Consider the following 15,283-nt stretch of genomic DNA (forward strand, 5'->3'; position numbering starts at 1 on the left):
CACAAACTGTTCCTTTGAGAAAATCAGCTTCGAATTATTTATAAAAGAACACTGTTCTAGTAACTATTATAAGCATGTTGCTTTGTGGCAAAATAGCTCCAAATTTTAACAATTTTCACTTACAATTCTCAGCTTTCCAACACTGCATTTGGAGATATCTGAGTTTAACATACTGCAGAAGAAAGCATAGCTCATTTGCTTGGGTTGAAGCAGTAACATATTTACTATTCTCTAGTAGAGAGCTCTCCATCACAAATGCTATCCCAAGCAAGTTGGATAGTATTCAAACAAACCAGGAAGCCAGATCCTAATAAGCAAGATTTTGTCTTCCAAAAGCTGAGGTCTAAGAAAATATTGATAAATTGGAAGCTTCAAAATATTGGCTCATTTTGTGATAATAAGGACAGTCTTTTCTTATTTCTCCAATGTGGCTTTACCAACTGGGTGATTCTACTCAGCATCAAAAGAACTGCAGTTTCAGATTCAACTATATATTATCTGGCTTTGGAGTATCACACCAGCATTGTGTTCCTTGGCTCCTGATTCGATGGACTACTTTCAAAGCGATGTCTTCCAACATCCTAGTATTCTAGTCACTGCAGCAAATATTTATCCCCTTATGCTCCCCAGCTTCATGACATGTTGCACTTGTCTATTTGGAAGAGATAAAGTTGGGCCACAGTTTCAGAAAACCAGAAAAGGTCAGTTTTCATTCCAATCCCAAAGAAAGGCAATGCCAAAGAAGGCTCAAACTACCACACAATTGCATTCATCTCACATGCTTGTAAAGTAACGCTCAAAATTCTCCAAGCCAGGCTTCAGCAATATGTGAACCATGAACTTCCAGATGTTCAAGCTGGATTTAGAAAAGGCAGAGGAATCAGAGATCAAATTGCCAACATCCGCTGTATTATCAAAAAAGCAAGAGAGTTCCAGAAAAACATCTATTTCTGCTTTATCGACTATGCCAAAGCCTTTGAGATTGTGTGGATCATGACAAACTGTAGAAAATTCTTAAAGAAATGGGAATACCAGACCACCTGACCTGCCTCTTGAGAAATCTGTATGCAGGTCAGGAAGCGACAGTTAGAACTGGACATGAAACAACAGACTGGTTCCAAATTGGGAAGGCAGCATGTCAAGGCTGTATATTGTCAGCCTGCTTATTTAACTTATATGCAGAGTACATCACGTGAAAGGCCAGGCTGGATGAAGCACAAGCTGGAATCAAGATTGCTGGGAGAAATGTCAATAACCTCAGATATGCAGATGACACCATCCTTATGGCAGAAAGTGAAGAACTAAAGAGCCTCTTGAAGGTGAGAGAGGAGAGTGAAAAAGTTGGCTTAAAGCTCAACATTCAGAAAACTAAGATCACGACATCTGGTCCCATCACTTCATGGCAAATATATGGGGAAACAGTGGAAACAGTGACAGACTTTATTTTTTTGGGCTCAAAAATCACTGCAGATGGTGACTGCAGCCATGAAATTAAAAGATGCTTACTCCTTGGAAGGAAAGTTATGACCAGCCTAGACAGCACATTAAAAAGCAGAGACGTTACTTTGCCAACAAAGGTCCATCTAGTCAAAGCTATGGTTTTTCCAGTAGTCGTGTATGGATGTGAGAGTTGGACTACAAAGAAAGCTGAACACTGAAAAATTGATGCTTTTGAACTGTGGTGTTGGAGAAGACTCTTGAGAGTCCCTTGGACTGCAAGGAGATCCAACCAGTCCATTCTAAAGGAAATCAGTCCTGAGTGTTCATTGGAAGGACTGATGTTGAAGCTGAAACTCCAATACTTTGGCCACCTGATGCCAAGAACTGACTCATTTGAAAAGACCCTCATGCTGGGAAAGAATGAAGGCGGGAGGAGAAGGGGATGACAGAGGATGAGATGGTTGGATGGCATCACTGACTCAATGGACATGAGTTTGAGTAAACTCCAGTAGCTGGTGACAGACAGAGAGGCCTGGAGTGCTGCAGTCCATGGTGTCTCAAAGAGTCTGACACGACTGAGCAACTGAAGTGAACAGTTTCAGAAAAACATGGGGAGAGAAGGGCAGTGGTGGGGGTGAGGATTACAAGGGCTGCAATGTTACAATGCCCAGTTTGAGATGGGCAATAAGCAGGATGAAAGGGCTATTTAGCTCCAAAGGCAGATATGTCCTTATGGAAAAGGAACAATGTCTCACAAGATGAAGCCTATAGAGTAGAACAAACAGCTGAGAAGAACAAAAGATTAGGGAACTACTCACCAGGAGAACTGTCAAACTTTCTTATCCTGGACATTGCTCATAGAGAAGGGAATCCTAGTAACAGCTACCTTCTTGGCTTTCAGAATTCTGGTGAACCAGTGGTTGCTATGTGCTTCCCATTCTTTTCATTTTCCTGAGTGGGCAGTGTTTATTATGATGTTATATATAATTATATTATGTTTTTCTTATCTCACTGTTGTATGTTGGGTAGGGGTAGGGTAGATAACTCTTTTTTTTTTCTTCAGTTCCTAGATCTGTGAGTCATATCCAGAGAACCTTGACATGAGATAAGTGACTTAGAGCCTAAATGCTATGATGGGACAAGGCTTTGAGGGTCTTGGGAGGAAAGTGAGTGTGTTTTCATGGGGAACAGATGTGAATCATAGGGCTAGGACAAACTATGTTAGGTTGTTATAACAATGCCTGGTAGCTCAGTTGATAAAGAATCCGCCTGCATTGAAGGAGATCCCGGTTTGATCTCTGGGTTGGGAAGATTCCCCAGGAGAAGGGAATGGCTACCCACTCCAGTATTCTGGCCTAGAGAATTCCATGGGTTGTATAGTCCAAGGGGTCACAAAGAGTTGGACACAACTGAGTAACTTTCACTTTCACATGGATCACACCTCCTTATGTATATCTTTTATAAGATTCTTCTGCACTTTCTATCAAAAAGAGGAGTCTGTTTTCTCACTCTCTGTATCTAGACTTGCCTTGTGACTTGCTTTGACCCCTAGGATGTGGCAGTAAGATAGGGTCAGGCAGCTTCTACTTTTGTTTTTTTCTAACGCTGGAACCACCCAACTGTGGATATTGTTCTGGGGTGGATACTGGGATGAAAACCACATAGAAAGAAAGGTCTTACTAATCCCAGACACTAATCAATCTACCAACTGAAAAAAGCTACATTATAAAGCTTGGAGAGACGAGCAGACGAACTACCCAATCAATCCCATAAAACCATGAGAAATAATAAGCCACTGCTGTCTTAAGCCCTATGTTTTGGAGAGGAATGTTGCACAGCAATAGGCAACTGTACAAACATTATCCTAGGCTCTACTGAGGGATATGAAAAAGGACTAATGATAGTTTTTAAAAAGTAATGCATCTATGCATTCCTGATCATTTTCCTTCCACTGGTTGAGAGGTAACAAGGTCTGGAATAGCTGCCTTGGATCCAGAGATATAAGCTGTGTGTTCAGAATGGCAGAGATACCCGGTCAGTTCTGAACTGCTCACCTTTGGACTATTATATAGTAAAGAATGGATTCCTATCTTGTTTAAGCCTTGTTAAGCATTTGAATTTATTTTGCTTTTATAGTAGCTAGACCTGTATCCTAACTAAAGCAGAATGCAAGTCAAATTATTAAATTTCACTAAAGAAGGTCAACTCATCAACTCTGGCACAAACCAAGTCATTTGAGTCTCTCTGATACACAAAAAGTACATTGGCATGTAAAGACGAAAAAATTACTTATAAGTTGATCTTAGATCCAATGACTGATGAATTCTTTCTTGGAATAGTTGGCATTTAAAGATTATGCTCCAAAGTTTAGTAGATTACCACAGAAACTTGTATATCCTGACCATACAAGTTTCTTATTTATCTGAGAAGTCTGTATACCGAAATCTATGGTGCAGTTTCTGAAGGTATGCATATCTAATTAACAAGGGAGGAAGAGAACACAACCAGGATATCCAGCTAGATGTAAATCTGGTGATCAATTAGGTGAAAGATTATAGACAGAATGGTCTCTACAAACATTATAGATAAACCACTCCCATAGATTCTTAGCTTTTATCATTTTGTCAGTCAGGATGAGATAGGTTATGCTGATGTAACATGCAGCCCCCAGTCTCAGTGGGTTAACCCAACAAAAGTTTATTTCTGGCTTAATCTATATGTCCAGTATAGGTTGTAAGAAAGTCTGCTGATTGCAGAAATTCAAGGACCCAGACTGATGCAAGCTTCATCACAAAAGGTGCTTTCATGAAACAGATAAAATGGCAAAATGCACATGGACTCAAAAGTCATATGTTTCATTTCCACTCACATTTCATTAGGCAATGCCTAACTTTAAAGAGTGTGGAGAAAGTATAGTTAGTCCTACTATATTCTAGGAAGAAGGTTAGGCTGGGAATCATGCTGAATGGCATTAATGAGTAGCTCAACCTCTATATTAAGTTACATCACCAGCAGTACAAATAGACCTATTATATCATCTCAGTTCTGTACAGAAATGCTTTGACTGAATCACAAATGAATATTGGGTTCTAGGATTCAATTAAAAAGTGTCCACTTGAAGAATGCATCTTTATCTTTTGAAAAATTATAGTTAAAATACTGATCTTGATGTTACCTACTCCACCCAACACAAAGATATATATACGCACTACAAATGTATTTTGTAGAAAAAAGTACGCTTAATTTTTTTTTATCAGAATGTATATATTTTCTTTCTTCTTATTCAACAATGAGAACCAAATGACCCTATCTCCTGACCTCTCACACTTTGTCCTAGCTGCCAGGAAGCTAAGAGTTAAACTTGTTGACGTAGTACAAAAACTAATTTGCTTCAAGTTCTTAATCCATTTAGCTCATGCTTCTGTCAATTGATTTAAAATCTTTTTCTCTATTGTATTAATATTTATCTTAATGATGAGATATCTCAAATTGTCTATTCAAGGAGGCATTAAGTTAGAAAAAATTCACCACATAGTGAAAGTTTGTTACAATCATGCTTTATAACTCACTTAGCTTTTAAACATCTTCTGGTTAATGCTGTAATCCCAGTGCCCAGGACATAACTTGGCACAGGTAGGTGGCTCAGTAAGTATTTGTTGAATGAATGAATGTATGAATAAGTGAGTAAACTTTTCACAAATGTGTGTGTCATTTTCTCAAGAGTCATTACTTGGATAGATACTGCTAGAGGTTATGAACTCTCTTAGGTTATTGAGATACATGAAATGAAGATATTGAGATAAATATATGCTCCTTAGAAATGGCAACTATGGCACATGGTAAGAATGGGCACTTTACCTAGATGCAAGAGACCTTGGAATAACAATGGTGATTCTTGTCCATTCTTCAAAGTCCCCTGTGTAATACATGGTGGGTTCACTCAATTCTCTGGAGTTTCCTTCGCATCCCTTGCCTGCAGAAGCTGGGTAACAGCCTTCTTTCACCAGAAACCAGGACATTCCAGCATCATGAGAGTACTGAAGAAGAACTGGGGCAGCACTGCTGAATTGATTGGCACACCCAATGTTAAGCTGTTAAAAAGAAAGAATTACACAGGTTTTGGTTTCAAGATATCATTTAACAAATTAGGTGCTAGAGCAGTCAGGGTTCTTTCTACTGAGTTTGCACAAATTTACAATGATAAGATATGCAACTCAATTCCGACCAAGACTCTTTCATAGTGTCTGGAAAGCTCTGTAAAAGCAATAGGGACTTTTCAATAGAAAGCAGGACCAGCTGCCCATTTTGTGGACTTCTTGAGATTATAGGAGAGAAGAGAGAGCATAGATGTGATCAGAGTCTTGGACAAAAGATGATAAGCCAAGAAACTGTTTTCTTTTCCTTTCCCAGACTGAGGATACAAACAGAGGGAAGCAGATGATAGAAAGTTGTCCTCTTTAGAACATGAAGGTCACTGAAGCTGTCCTCTGCTTTCAGGGGCACAGGCATCTTTATTCTGTTTTCTTACAAAAGCTCAGTAAGAAATCACTGTCAACTTATATGAAAGAATTAACTTTCTGTGACAGCACTGAATAAGCAGCATAATCCAGAAATAAGTCATTGATCTTCTATGCACTTGTGGAGATGATTGTCATCACAGGATTAAAAATATTCAAAAAATGTAAAAAATGCAACCTATACCACAATGCTATAGCACAACCATTTTTAAAAATAAATTTATTTATTTTTGGTTGTGCTGGGTCTTCGTTGCTGCGTGGGCTTTTCTCTAGTTGTGGTGAGCAGGGGTTTCTCTCTAGTTGTGGTGCCCAGGTTTCTCACTGAAGTGGCTTCTCTTATTGTGGAGCACAGACTATGGGCTGGAGGGAGGCTTCAGTAGTTGTAACATGTGGGTTCAGTAGTTGTGGCTTCTGGGCTCTAGTTAGTGTTAGTGTTAGTCTCTGAGTCGTGCCCGACTCTTTGCAACCCCATGGACTGCAGCCCACCAGGCTCCTCTGTCCATGAGATTTTCCAGGCAAGGATACTGGAGTGGGTCGCCGAACCCAGGTCTCCTGCACTGCAGGCAGATTCTTTACTGATTGAGATGCACAGGCTAAATAGTTGTGGTGCACAGGATTAATTGCTCTGAGGCATGTGGATCTTCCTGGATCAGGGATTGAACCTGTGTCTCCTGCACTGGCGTGTGTGTATGTTAGTCACTCAGTTGTATCCAACTCTTTGCGACCCCATGAACCATAGCCCCCCAGGCTTCTCTGTCCATGGAATTCTCTAGGCAAGAATACTGGAGCGAGTTGCCATTTCCTTTTCCAGGATTGGCAGGCAGATTCTTTACCACTGAGCCACCAGGGAAGCCCCTAGCACAACCATCTTTTTCTGTTTTCTCTTCTAATCTTTATAAGGAAGCATACCAATACCTAGGAGTAGTATTACTGAATGAATATGTAGAAACTGTGAATTTCCTATTTATATGTATTCATTTTTAATCACTTAGATTCAAATGAAACAGTTTTACACAGCACTGAATGTGACTAAAGCTTTGGACAGTTTCTTTCTAAATTAATAAATATATAAATGATTGTATTACTGTTTTAATTTATATTTTTTAAAAGTTGTAAATGTCAAACTCTTCCTGAGATTTAATCACATGCTGTCTTAGATCACACGATCTATTCATATGTTATTTCATTTGTTGGTTGGAGCCATCATAGGATTATATAAGGCTTTATAACTAAGAATAGTCAAATTTTATAGAAAAAATTGAAGAACTCAAGAGAACATAATCATGACCAAAAAATAAAGCATGAAGGAAAGACAGGCCCCTAGGCAAATAAAATTGGGTCAGCGCTCAAGAGGTCAACCACCTCATCCTTGTGACTGTAAAGTAGCTTGAGTCAGTCTATCAAAAATGGGAAGAACACATATTTTCCTAATTCCATGCTCAGAGTTAGAAAGCATCTCTCAGAAGGATTTATAATATGGCTAGTGGCAATTCTATTGTGATTCATTTATCCAAGTTTACATAGTTAAATATCAAGAAAATAAAGACTTGACCCTCTAAGATGCAAGATCACCTCTTGTAACATAAACCCTTTTATTACATTACTTGTTAGTTAGCATAGCCTTTGGCTGGCCTGTGGTGAGAGGAGTCACACTGGGCACACACAGTTAGCTTTCTGTTTTAGACTTATGGCTAAAGTAGGTAAGTCAATGGAGCTTTCAGTTCTGTGTTTTATTCTTTATGGACCATTTAGCCTGCTTCTTAACTGCTGATGTTCTCTAGAATTCAATTCTTGGCTTTCTTACCTTTTATCTCCATACAAGTTCCCTAATCTCATTCACAATCATAATTTCAGATTCCTTCTGAATCCCTATGACTCCCAGATACTATCAGGCTCTCTGAACAATGTACATAACTACTTCTTGTGTGTTTGTCCTTCAGCAATCCATGAGCACGTGTGCTCGGTCATGTTTGACTCTTTGCAACCCCATGGACTGTAGCTTGCCAGGCTCCACTGTCCATAGCATTTTCCAGGCAAGAACGCTGGAACGGGTTGCCATTTCCTCCTCCAGGGGATCCTTCTGACCCAGGGATCGAATCTGCGTCTCCTGTCTTGGCAGGTGGATTCTTTTACCACTAAACCACCTGAGAAACCCTTAGTAATCCACAGGCATCCCTAAATCCACAGGTCCAAGTCTTCTCATCATCCACCACCCTAAAACAAATCCTCCTATTCCTGAATTTCTGATTTCAGTGACTGGAGCCAGAAATGTGGGAGTCATTCTAGAATCCATTCTACCACCCAGTGGGTTACCCAAACCTGTTGACCGTGCACCTTTAACATCTTTCAGAACCATCTACTTATAGTCCCAGGCTATGCCTTAGTCTGGCCTCCTCATTTCTTACTTTGATGGCTTCTCTAGCATTGTCACCTTACTCAAAACACACTCAGCAATCTGAGCACATCTCTCTGCCTCCTCCGCTGTCTCACAGGTCCAAGTTCCCATTATCTATTACTTGGATCACTGAAATAATTGCCTGGCCAGTCTTTTTATCTCTGCCTTTGACTCTGCCAGTGTACTCCCAACTCAGTCACCTGTGTGATTTTTTAAAAGTCTAAGTCAGAGTATGTCACTCTTCTGCTAGCTATTTTATGTAGTGTAGGTACAGTGTTAGTCCCTCAGTCATATCCAACCCTATGGACTATAGCCTACCAGGCTCCTCTGTCCATGGAATTCTCCACGCAAGAATACTGGAGCAGGTAGCCATTCCCTTCTCCAGGGGCTCTTCCCGAACCAGGGATGAAACCCAAGTCTCCTGCATTGCAGGAGGATTCTTTATTATCTGAGTCACCAGGGAAGCCCATTTTATGTAGTACAGATGTCAAAGTCTGATCTTTTTTTTTTTTTCTACCAGTCTCCCCTTCCTCACTTTGCTTTCGTCACAGTGGCATCCTTGTGGTTTCTTGAACTTTTCCAAGCACACTCCTACTTCAAGGCATTTATCCTTTTTGTTCTCTCTGTTCTCTTTAGTTCTTTATTTGTCAAACTCTCTATTCCTAGTTATTTTCATAGCCTAAGAAGAAGCCTGGAACATAGTAGAGGTTTTATAAATATTTGCTGAATGAATGAATTTACTTGTTGATTCCAGTTTTTCCTCCTGTTAAATCAATAGAATGCTTTTTCTAAAAAACAGGACTGATTCTCGCATTCAATGGATTAAACATCTACCATGACTCATTGCTCTTGGATTAATATCTAAGTGACTTAGTGTATCATATAAAGTCCATTAGAATCAACCTTAACCTTGTCTTACCTCTGTGGCAGGTACTCCAAACTCAAATTTCCAACATTTCCATTCTCATTTGCACTTTCCTGTATTTTCACATAGTTGCACATTCTGTTCTAACTGAAATTTGCTACCCCCTCCATTTTACAGTCTGCTAAGTCTCTGTATTTCCAGAAACTTCCCATTTCAACTCATCCATCCATCTATCCATTTAACTAACAGATAATTTTGGAGTACCTGCAATATGCCAGGAACCGTGTCAGTACTCCCACAGCATCAGAGCCTCTTTCTACCACAGCACCCCATAGACTCTACTGCAACTGTTCACTTATCTAGCTCACTTGCTAGTTTCTGAACTCCTTGAGGGCTTGGCTGCGTTTCTCATCTCTGTATTCCTAGCACTTAGTGTTGACACAAGGCAGGCAGTCATCAAAACTTAACCAGCACTGTCCCTTTTTGGACAAATAACATCAAGTTCTTATTACAGATTCCAAATATACATTAACAATTCCTAAATGGCTCATATTACCTGCCTATTTATCAACTGATAGCTACAAATCAACAATTTCTGCTGGTGTGATTTGAGAATTGAGACTTTTCTTAGGCATTTTGCATTATGTTTTGAAACATTTAATAATATTTTCTCTATTTAGATTTTTAAACTTCAGAATACCACCTTGCAGATTTCAACACCTACACTATCATGATTTTGTGGCTAATTAATTAGAAAAAGTGCCAGGTGAGAAACAGCATACTATTCTGACAATGTATTGCTATTGCTGTTATTTTGCTCCCATTTTAGGCAGTACCTACAAATTAATAGTTGTACACTGCTATTAATGGTTTTCCATGGCAATTTAGTATCAAAATCTAAACAGAAAAGAATAACATTTCACTAATCATCTTATTTATGACTCACTGCCTTGTTTATAGACCTTTGGAAATTATATTTGAAGAGCTTCCCATAAACATCTGATCTCTTTAATAATTCCATTTGTAAATTATTTAGTATCTGCATCCTGCCGTTATGTAAGGACCATGTAGTTGTGCTGGATCATTAAAAATGCATTACTCTCGACCCCAGAATTCACCAATGGGATTTTATTATAAACACAATGAAATTTTGATTAGGGTTTTGAAAAAAGAACTTGTCAAAGTAAATACTTGCTATCCATGTTGACATGTTATCACAGCACTGAAAAATAAGCAGCTTTTAAGAGAACAATGATAATTAAAGTAAAAATTTATTGAATCAAAGGAAAATAAATTGTTTGAAAACCTCACAGTAAAAACATAAAATTACTCGCAAGTTTAAAAAGTACTAGTAAGCTGAAATGGAGAACGCATCCATTACCATCCAAAATCATGGGATTCATTAAGTCACAATCAGATTGAAATTCTCAAAGTAATCTGTCTTTTTAATTCCGATAGAGTTCCATGAGCACTTAAAGAAATACAGTGACACAGCCACTTCTGGGGCTCATTAAAAACTGACAAGTTGTTTTCCTTATGGGTAGAGCTAAAAAGCTTTGCCATTCCAAGACTGTTGGAAACTGTTTGTTCAGATGAGTCCCTGCACTAACAGAAATATGAGCATTTTTTGTGTTCTTTGTGAATTTCATTCACAAATCTGGAAGATGGTTGCTCCATAATCTGCAAGAAGTTTATGCATAAATACCTTGAATTGCAGCACATATCCAGGCTTCAGAGTCAAATCTCGAGTTACTGCAAATCGGTCCCCATCTGATTTTCCAAACACCATGGCTGATGGCGTGGCAGAGCAGAAAGTTTCATTTTTAACCATTCCTTCATTAGCTAACATCAACCACACACTCATTTGATTCATAGGGTAATCAAAAGCTGGTTTCTCATAAAAGTTCTAATAGAAAAAATACAAACAACACAGAAAGGCAATTTGATAGCTTTGAAAAGAAGAAAGGAATTTTCAGTTCATAACATGCTACTATTTGTATTGCCATGTACTATTTGTGTTTCTAAGAAAATAAACCAGACTCTCAAACTGTTTTTTAAACTGCCATGAAGTTTTCCTCCTGATTATTTAACAACTTAAAATATTTTGCCACTATATATCTAATTATTTTATAAACAAACTAATAATCACACTTAATGAATTGGCCAAATTTCTAGTCTTTTTTTTTTTTTTACAATTTTTAACATCTAAATAATCTGTGAAAAAGTAGCACAGAGAGGTAAAAAAAACATTAGTGCAAACACATAAAACCAAACTACACGTTCAAGTGTCAAGCACTAAATCCTTGGAGGAGTCAGTCATCCCATCCTCTTACAAGTCTATGTCATCCTGGAGTTCAGACATAATGAGAAATACCTGAGGTAAAGTTGGATTGACAACTGGGATGATCTGTTTCTGTTTCTCAGACAGAATGATGATGTCATCAACTGCCCACTGGTCATAGTCCTCCCCCGAAAACACAGGCTGCCACCAGCGGAACCTGGTGCAGGGGGTCTTGGCAGCAGCTGGTAGCTCAAGATAGACAAATCTGCATAAAAGCAAATCATTTAGTGCCAGGAAAGGAAAAACTCTGTTTTTCTTAGCAGATGTTAAAATAACACTAATAGCAACATGCAAAATGGCTGTCTGAGGAGGCCTTACAAATAGCTGTGAAAAGAAGAGAAGTGAAAAGCAAAGGAGAAAAGCAAAGATATAAGCATTTGAATGCAGAGTTCCAAAGAATAGCAAGGAGAGATAAGAAAGCCCTTCTCAGTGATCAATGCAAAGAAATAGAGGAAAACAACAGAATAGGAAAAACAAGAGATCTCTTCAAGAAAATTAGAGATATCAAGGGAACATTTCATGCAAAGATGGGCTCAATAAAGAACAGAAATGGTATGGACCTAACAGAAGCAGAAGATATTAAGAAGAGGTGGCAAGAATACATAGAAGAACTGTACAAAAAAGATCTTCAGGACCAAGATAATCATGATGGCGTGATCACTTACCTGAAGCCAGACATCTTGGAATGTGAAGTCAAGTGGGCCTTAGAAAGCATCACTACTAACAAAGCTAGTGGAGGTGATGGAATTCCAGTTGAGCTATTTTAAATCCTGAAAGATGATGCTGTGAAAGTGCTGCACTCAATATGCCAGCAAATTTGGAAAACTCAGCAGTGGCCACAGGACTGGAAAAGGTCAGTCTTTATTCTAATCCCAAAGAAAGGCAATGCGAAAGAATGCTCAAACTACCACACAATTGCACTCATCTCACACGCTAGTAAAGTCATGCTCAAAATTCTCCAAGCCAGGCTTCAGCAATATGTGAACCGTGAACTTCCAGATGTTCAAACAGGTTTTAGAAAAGGCAGAGTCACCAGAGATCAAATTGCCAACATCCGCTGGATCATGGAGAAAGCAAGAGAGTTCCAGAAAAACATCTATTTCTGCTTCATTGACTATGCCAAAGCCTTTGACTGTGTGGATCACAATAAACTGTGGAACATTCTGAAAGAGATGGGAATACCAGACCACCTGACCTGCCTCTTGAGAAACCTGTATGCAGGTCAGGAAGCAACAGTCAGAACTGGACATGGAACAACAGTTGGGTTCCAAATAGGAAAAGAAGTACATCAAGGTTGTATATTGTCACCCTGCTTATTTAACTTATATGCAGAGTACATCATGAGGAACGCTGGGCTGGAAGAAGCACAAGCTGGAATCAAGATTGCCGGGAAAAATATCAATAACCTCAGATATGCAGATGACACAACCCTTATGGCAGAAAGTGAACAGGAACTAAAAAGCCTCTTGAGGAAAGTGAAAGAGGATAGTGAAAAGGTTGGCATGAAGCTCAACATTCAGAAAACAAAGATCATGGCATCTGGTCCCATCACTTCATGGGAAATAGATGGGGAAGCAGTGGAAACAGTGTCAGACTTTATTTTTTTGGGCTCCAAGATCACTGCGGATGCTGATTGCAGCCATGAAATTAAAAGACGCTTACTCCTTGGAAGGAAGGTTATGACCAACCTAGATAGCATATTAAAAAGCAGAGACATTACTTTGCCAACCAAGGTCCATCTAGTCAAGGCTATGGTTTTTTCCGTGGTCATGTACGGATGTGAGAATTGGACTGTGAAGAAAGCTGATCGCCGAAGAATTGATGCTTTTGAACTGTGGTGCTGGAGAAGACTCTTGAGAGTCCCTTGGACTTCAAGGAGATCCAACCAGTCCATTCTAAAGGAGATCAATCCTGGGTGTTCATTGGAAAGATTGATGCTAAAGCTGAAACTGCAATACTTTGGCCACCTCATGCGACGAGTTGACTCATTGGAAAAGACTCTGATGCTGGGAGGGATTGGGGGCGGGAGGAGAAGGGGACGACAGAGAATGAGATGGCTGGATGGCATCACCGCCTGGATGAACATGAGTTTGGGTGAACTCCGGGAGTTGGCGATGGACAGGGAGGCCTGGCGTGCTGTGATTCATGGGGTCGCAAAGAGTCGGACACGACTGAGCGACTGAACAGACAGAACCGAACGGAATAGCAACAAGAGAAAGTTTAGTTTTGCTTGATCTCTCGGTATTTTTGAGAAGTTTCTAAGTTTAGACAAATTAGACAAAAGGTTTAAAGTTGTAAGCAAGTTTAGTCTTGGTCCTGGTTTCTCCATTGTTATCGTATCTTTTGGAGGTGGATATTTCAACTGAGTTTGATTAACTGAACAATGCCTTTTGACTACCATGACAACGGTCATAACGTTTCTAAAGAAATCCTTAGCAAAAACTGCTCCCTTGTATATTACTGCATTAAAATAGCATTGATTTTTTTCAAAACAGTTCTTACTTTATTGAGGGAAAATATAAATAACCAGTAAAAATGAAACATAAATCACCCATAATCTACCACATGAGATTGGCCTCTGCTAACAGTTTGCTGTATATCATTAAAGCATGTACTCTTTTACACAGGTGAGATTATATGTATAATTTGTATCTTACAGTTTAAAAATTAACATTATATCATAAGCACATCTTCATGTCAGTAAACTTAGTTAAGATCATTTTACCATTTATATAATTTTTCATCACACAGATGTGCTACTATTCATTTCACCTTTCCTTATAAATAATTCTGTGATGAAAATCTATGCATATAGTTTTATGTACACCTCAGTTTATTTCTTTAGAGAAGATTCTTCAAAATGGAATTACCAGGCCACATAAAATGGTCATGTTTAAGGCTCTTGATTTTTCCAAAAATCCAATGGATTTTTCCAAAATTCCTTCCTAGAATAATGGCATGCAGAATGACATGAGAGCACCTGCCTTGCTGCTCCATGTGGAAAGAACATTTTGTGTTATTAAAAAATGACCATCTGACTGTTGAAAAATTTTTATTGCATGATAGATTGGATATTAATTGTATTTTATTAAACATATGTCTTGCTTGTTTTGTTACATCTACTGATTCCTTTTACCTATTTTTCTACTGGATCTTAGTGTTTTTCTTGATAATTTGTATGAACTCTTTATAGGAACACTGATCTTCTATTTCTCATATTTGTTGCAAATATTTCCTCAGTTTATTTTCTTTTTTATTTTTTTCTCTTTCCTTTGAAATGGATGTGTTACATGCATGTTAATTCTTCTACTGAATTTATGTATAGAAAGTTTAGGTCTTTTCCCAAGATCAGATTGTGATCTAGATGTTTAAATCTGTAACCAGTCTTTAACATTATCATCTGAGATGTTAGATGACAATCTATATAGATATTTCCCTCCAAGAGCCTACCCACTTTTTTCTAACACCATTTGATTGAATGACCATTCTTTATCACTGATAATTGATGTGTGTTTTTTTTCATATATGTTTGTATGTATATCTGAGTTAATTTCTGGGTCATTTGACTTGATTGTTCTATCAATGCACTGGTATCATTCCACTTTAATTATGTAGGTTATACAATATATTATAATATCATGTACGGTATCCCTGTATATTTAACCAAAAGTTTAAACTATCTTTGTCAGTTTATATTTCTAGACATAAAGTTCCAAAAAATACCA

The 15,283-nt window shown here is 38.4% G+C and overlaps 1 protein-coding gene across 1 annotated transcript in view; it reads right to left on the reverse strand.

The window, feature by feature from the left end:
- Positions 1-15,283, reverse strand: part of RELN (reelin) — a 593,433-nt gene that overhangs the window by 124,986 nt on the left and 453,164 nt on the right. The window contains exons 26-28 of the mRNA XM_055420724.2: positions 11,592-11,763; positions 10,923-11,123; positions 5,299-5,531 (exon numbers count right to left, since the gene is read on the reverse strand). Of these exons, the coding sequence (XP_055276699.2) occupies positions 5,299-5,531; positions 10,923-11,123; positions 11,592-11,763 (606 nt within the window). The remainder of the gene's footprint in view (positions 1-5,298; positions 5,532-10,922; positions 11,124-11,591; positions 11,764-15,283) is intronic.

This window comes from Moschus berezovskii, chromosome 3 (assembly GCF_049115385.1).
Source record: "Moschus berezovskii isolate FMDL1 chromosome 3, NW_MosBer_1.0, whole genome shotgun sequence".
Lineage (NCBI taxonomy): Eukaryota > Metazoa > Chordata > Mammalia > Artiodactyla > Moschidae > Moschus > Moschus berezovskii.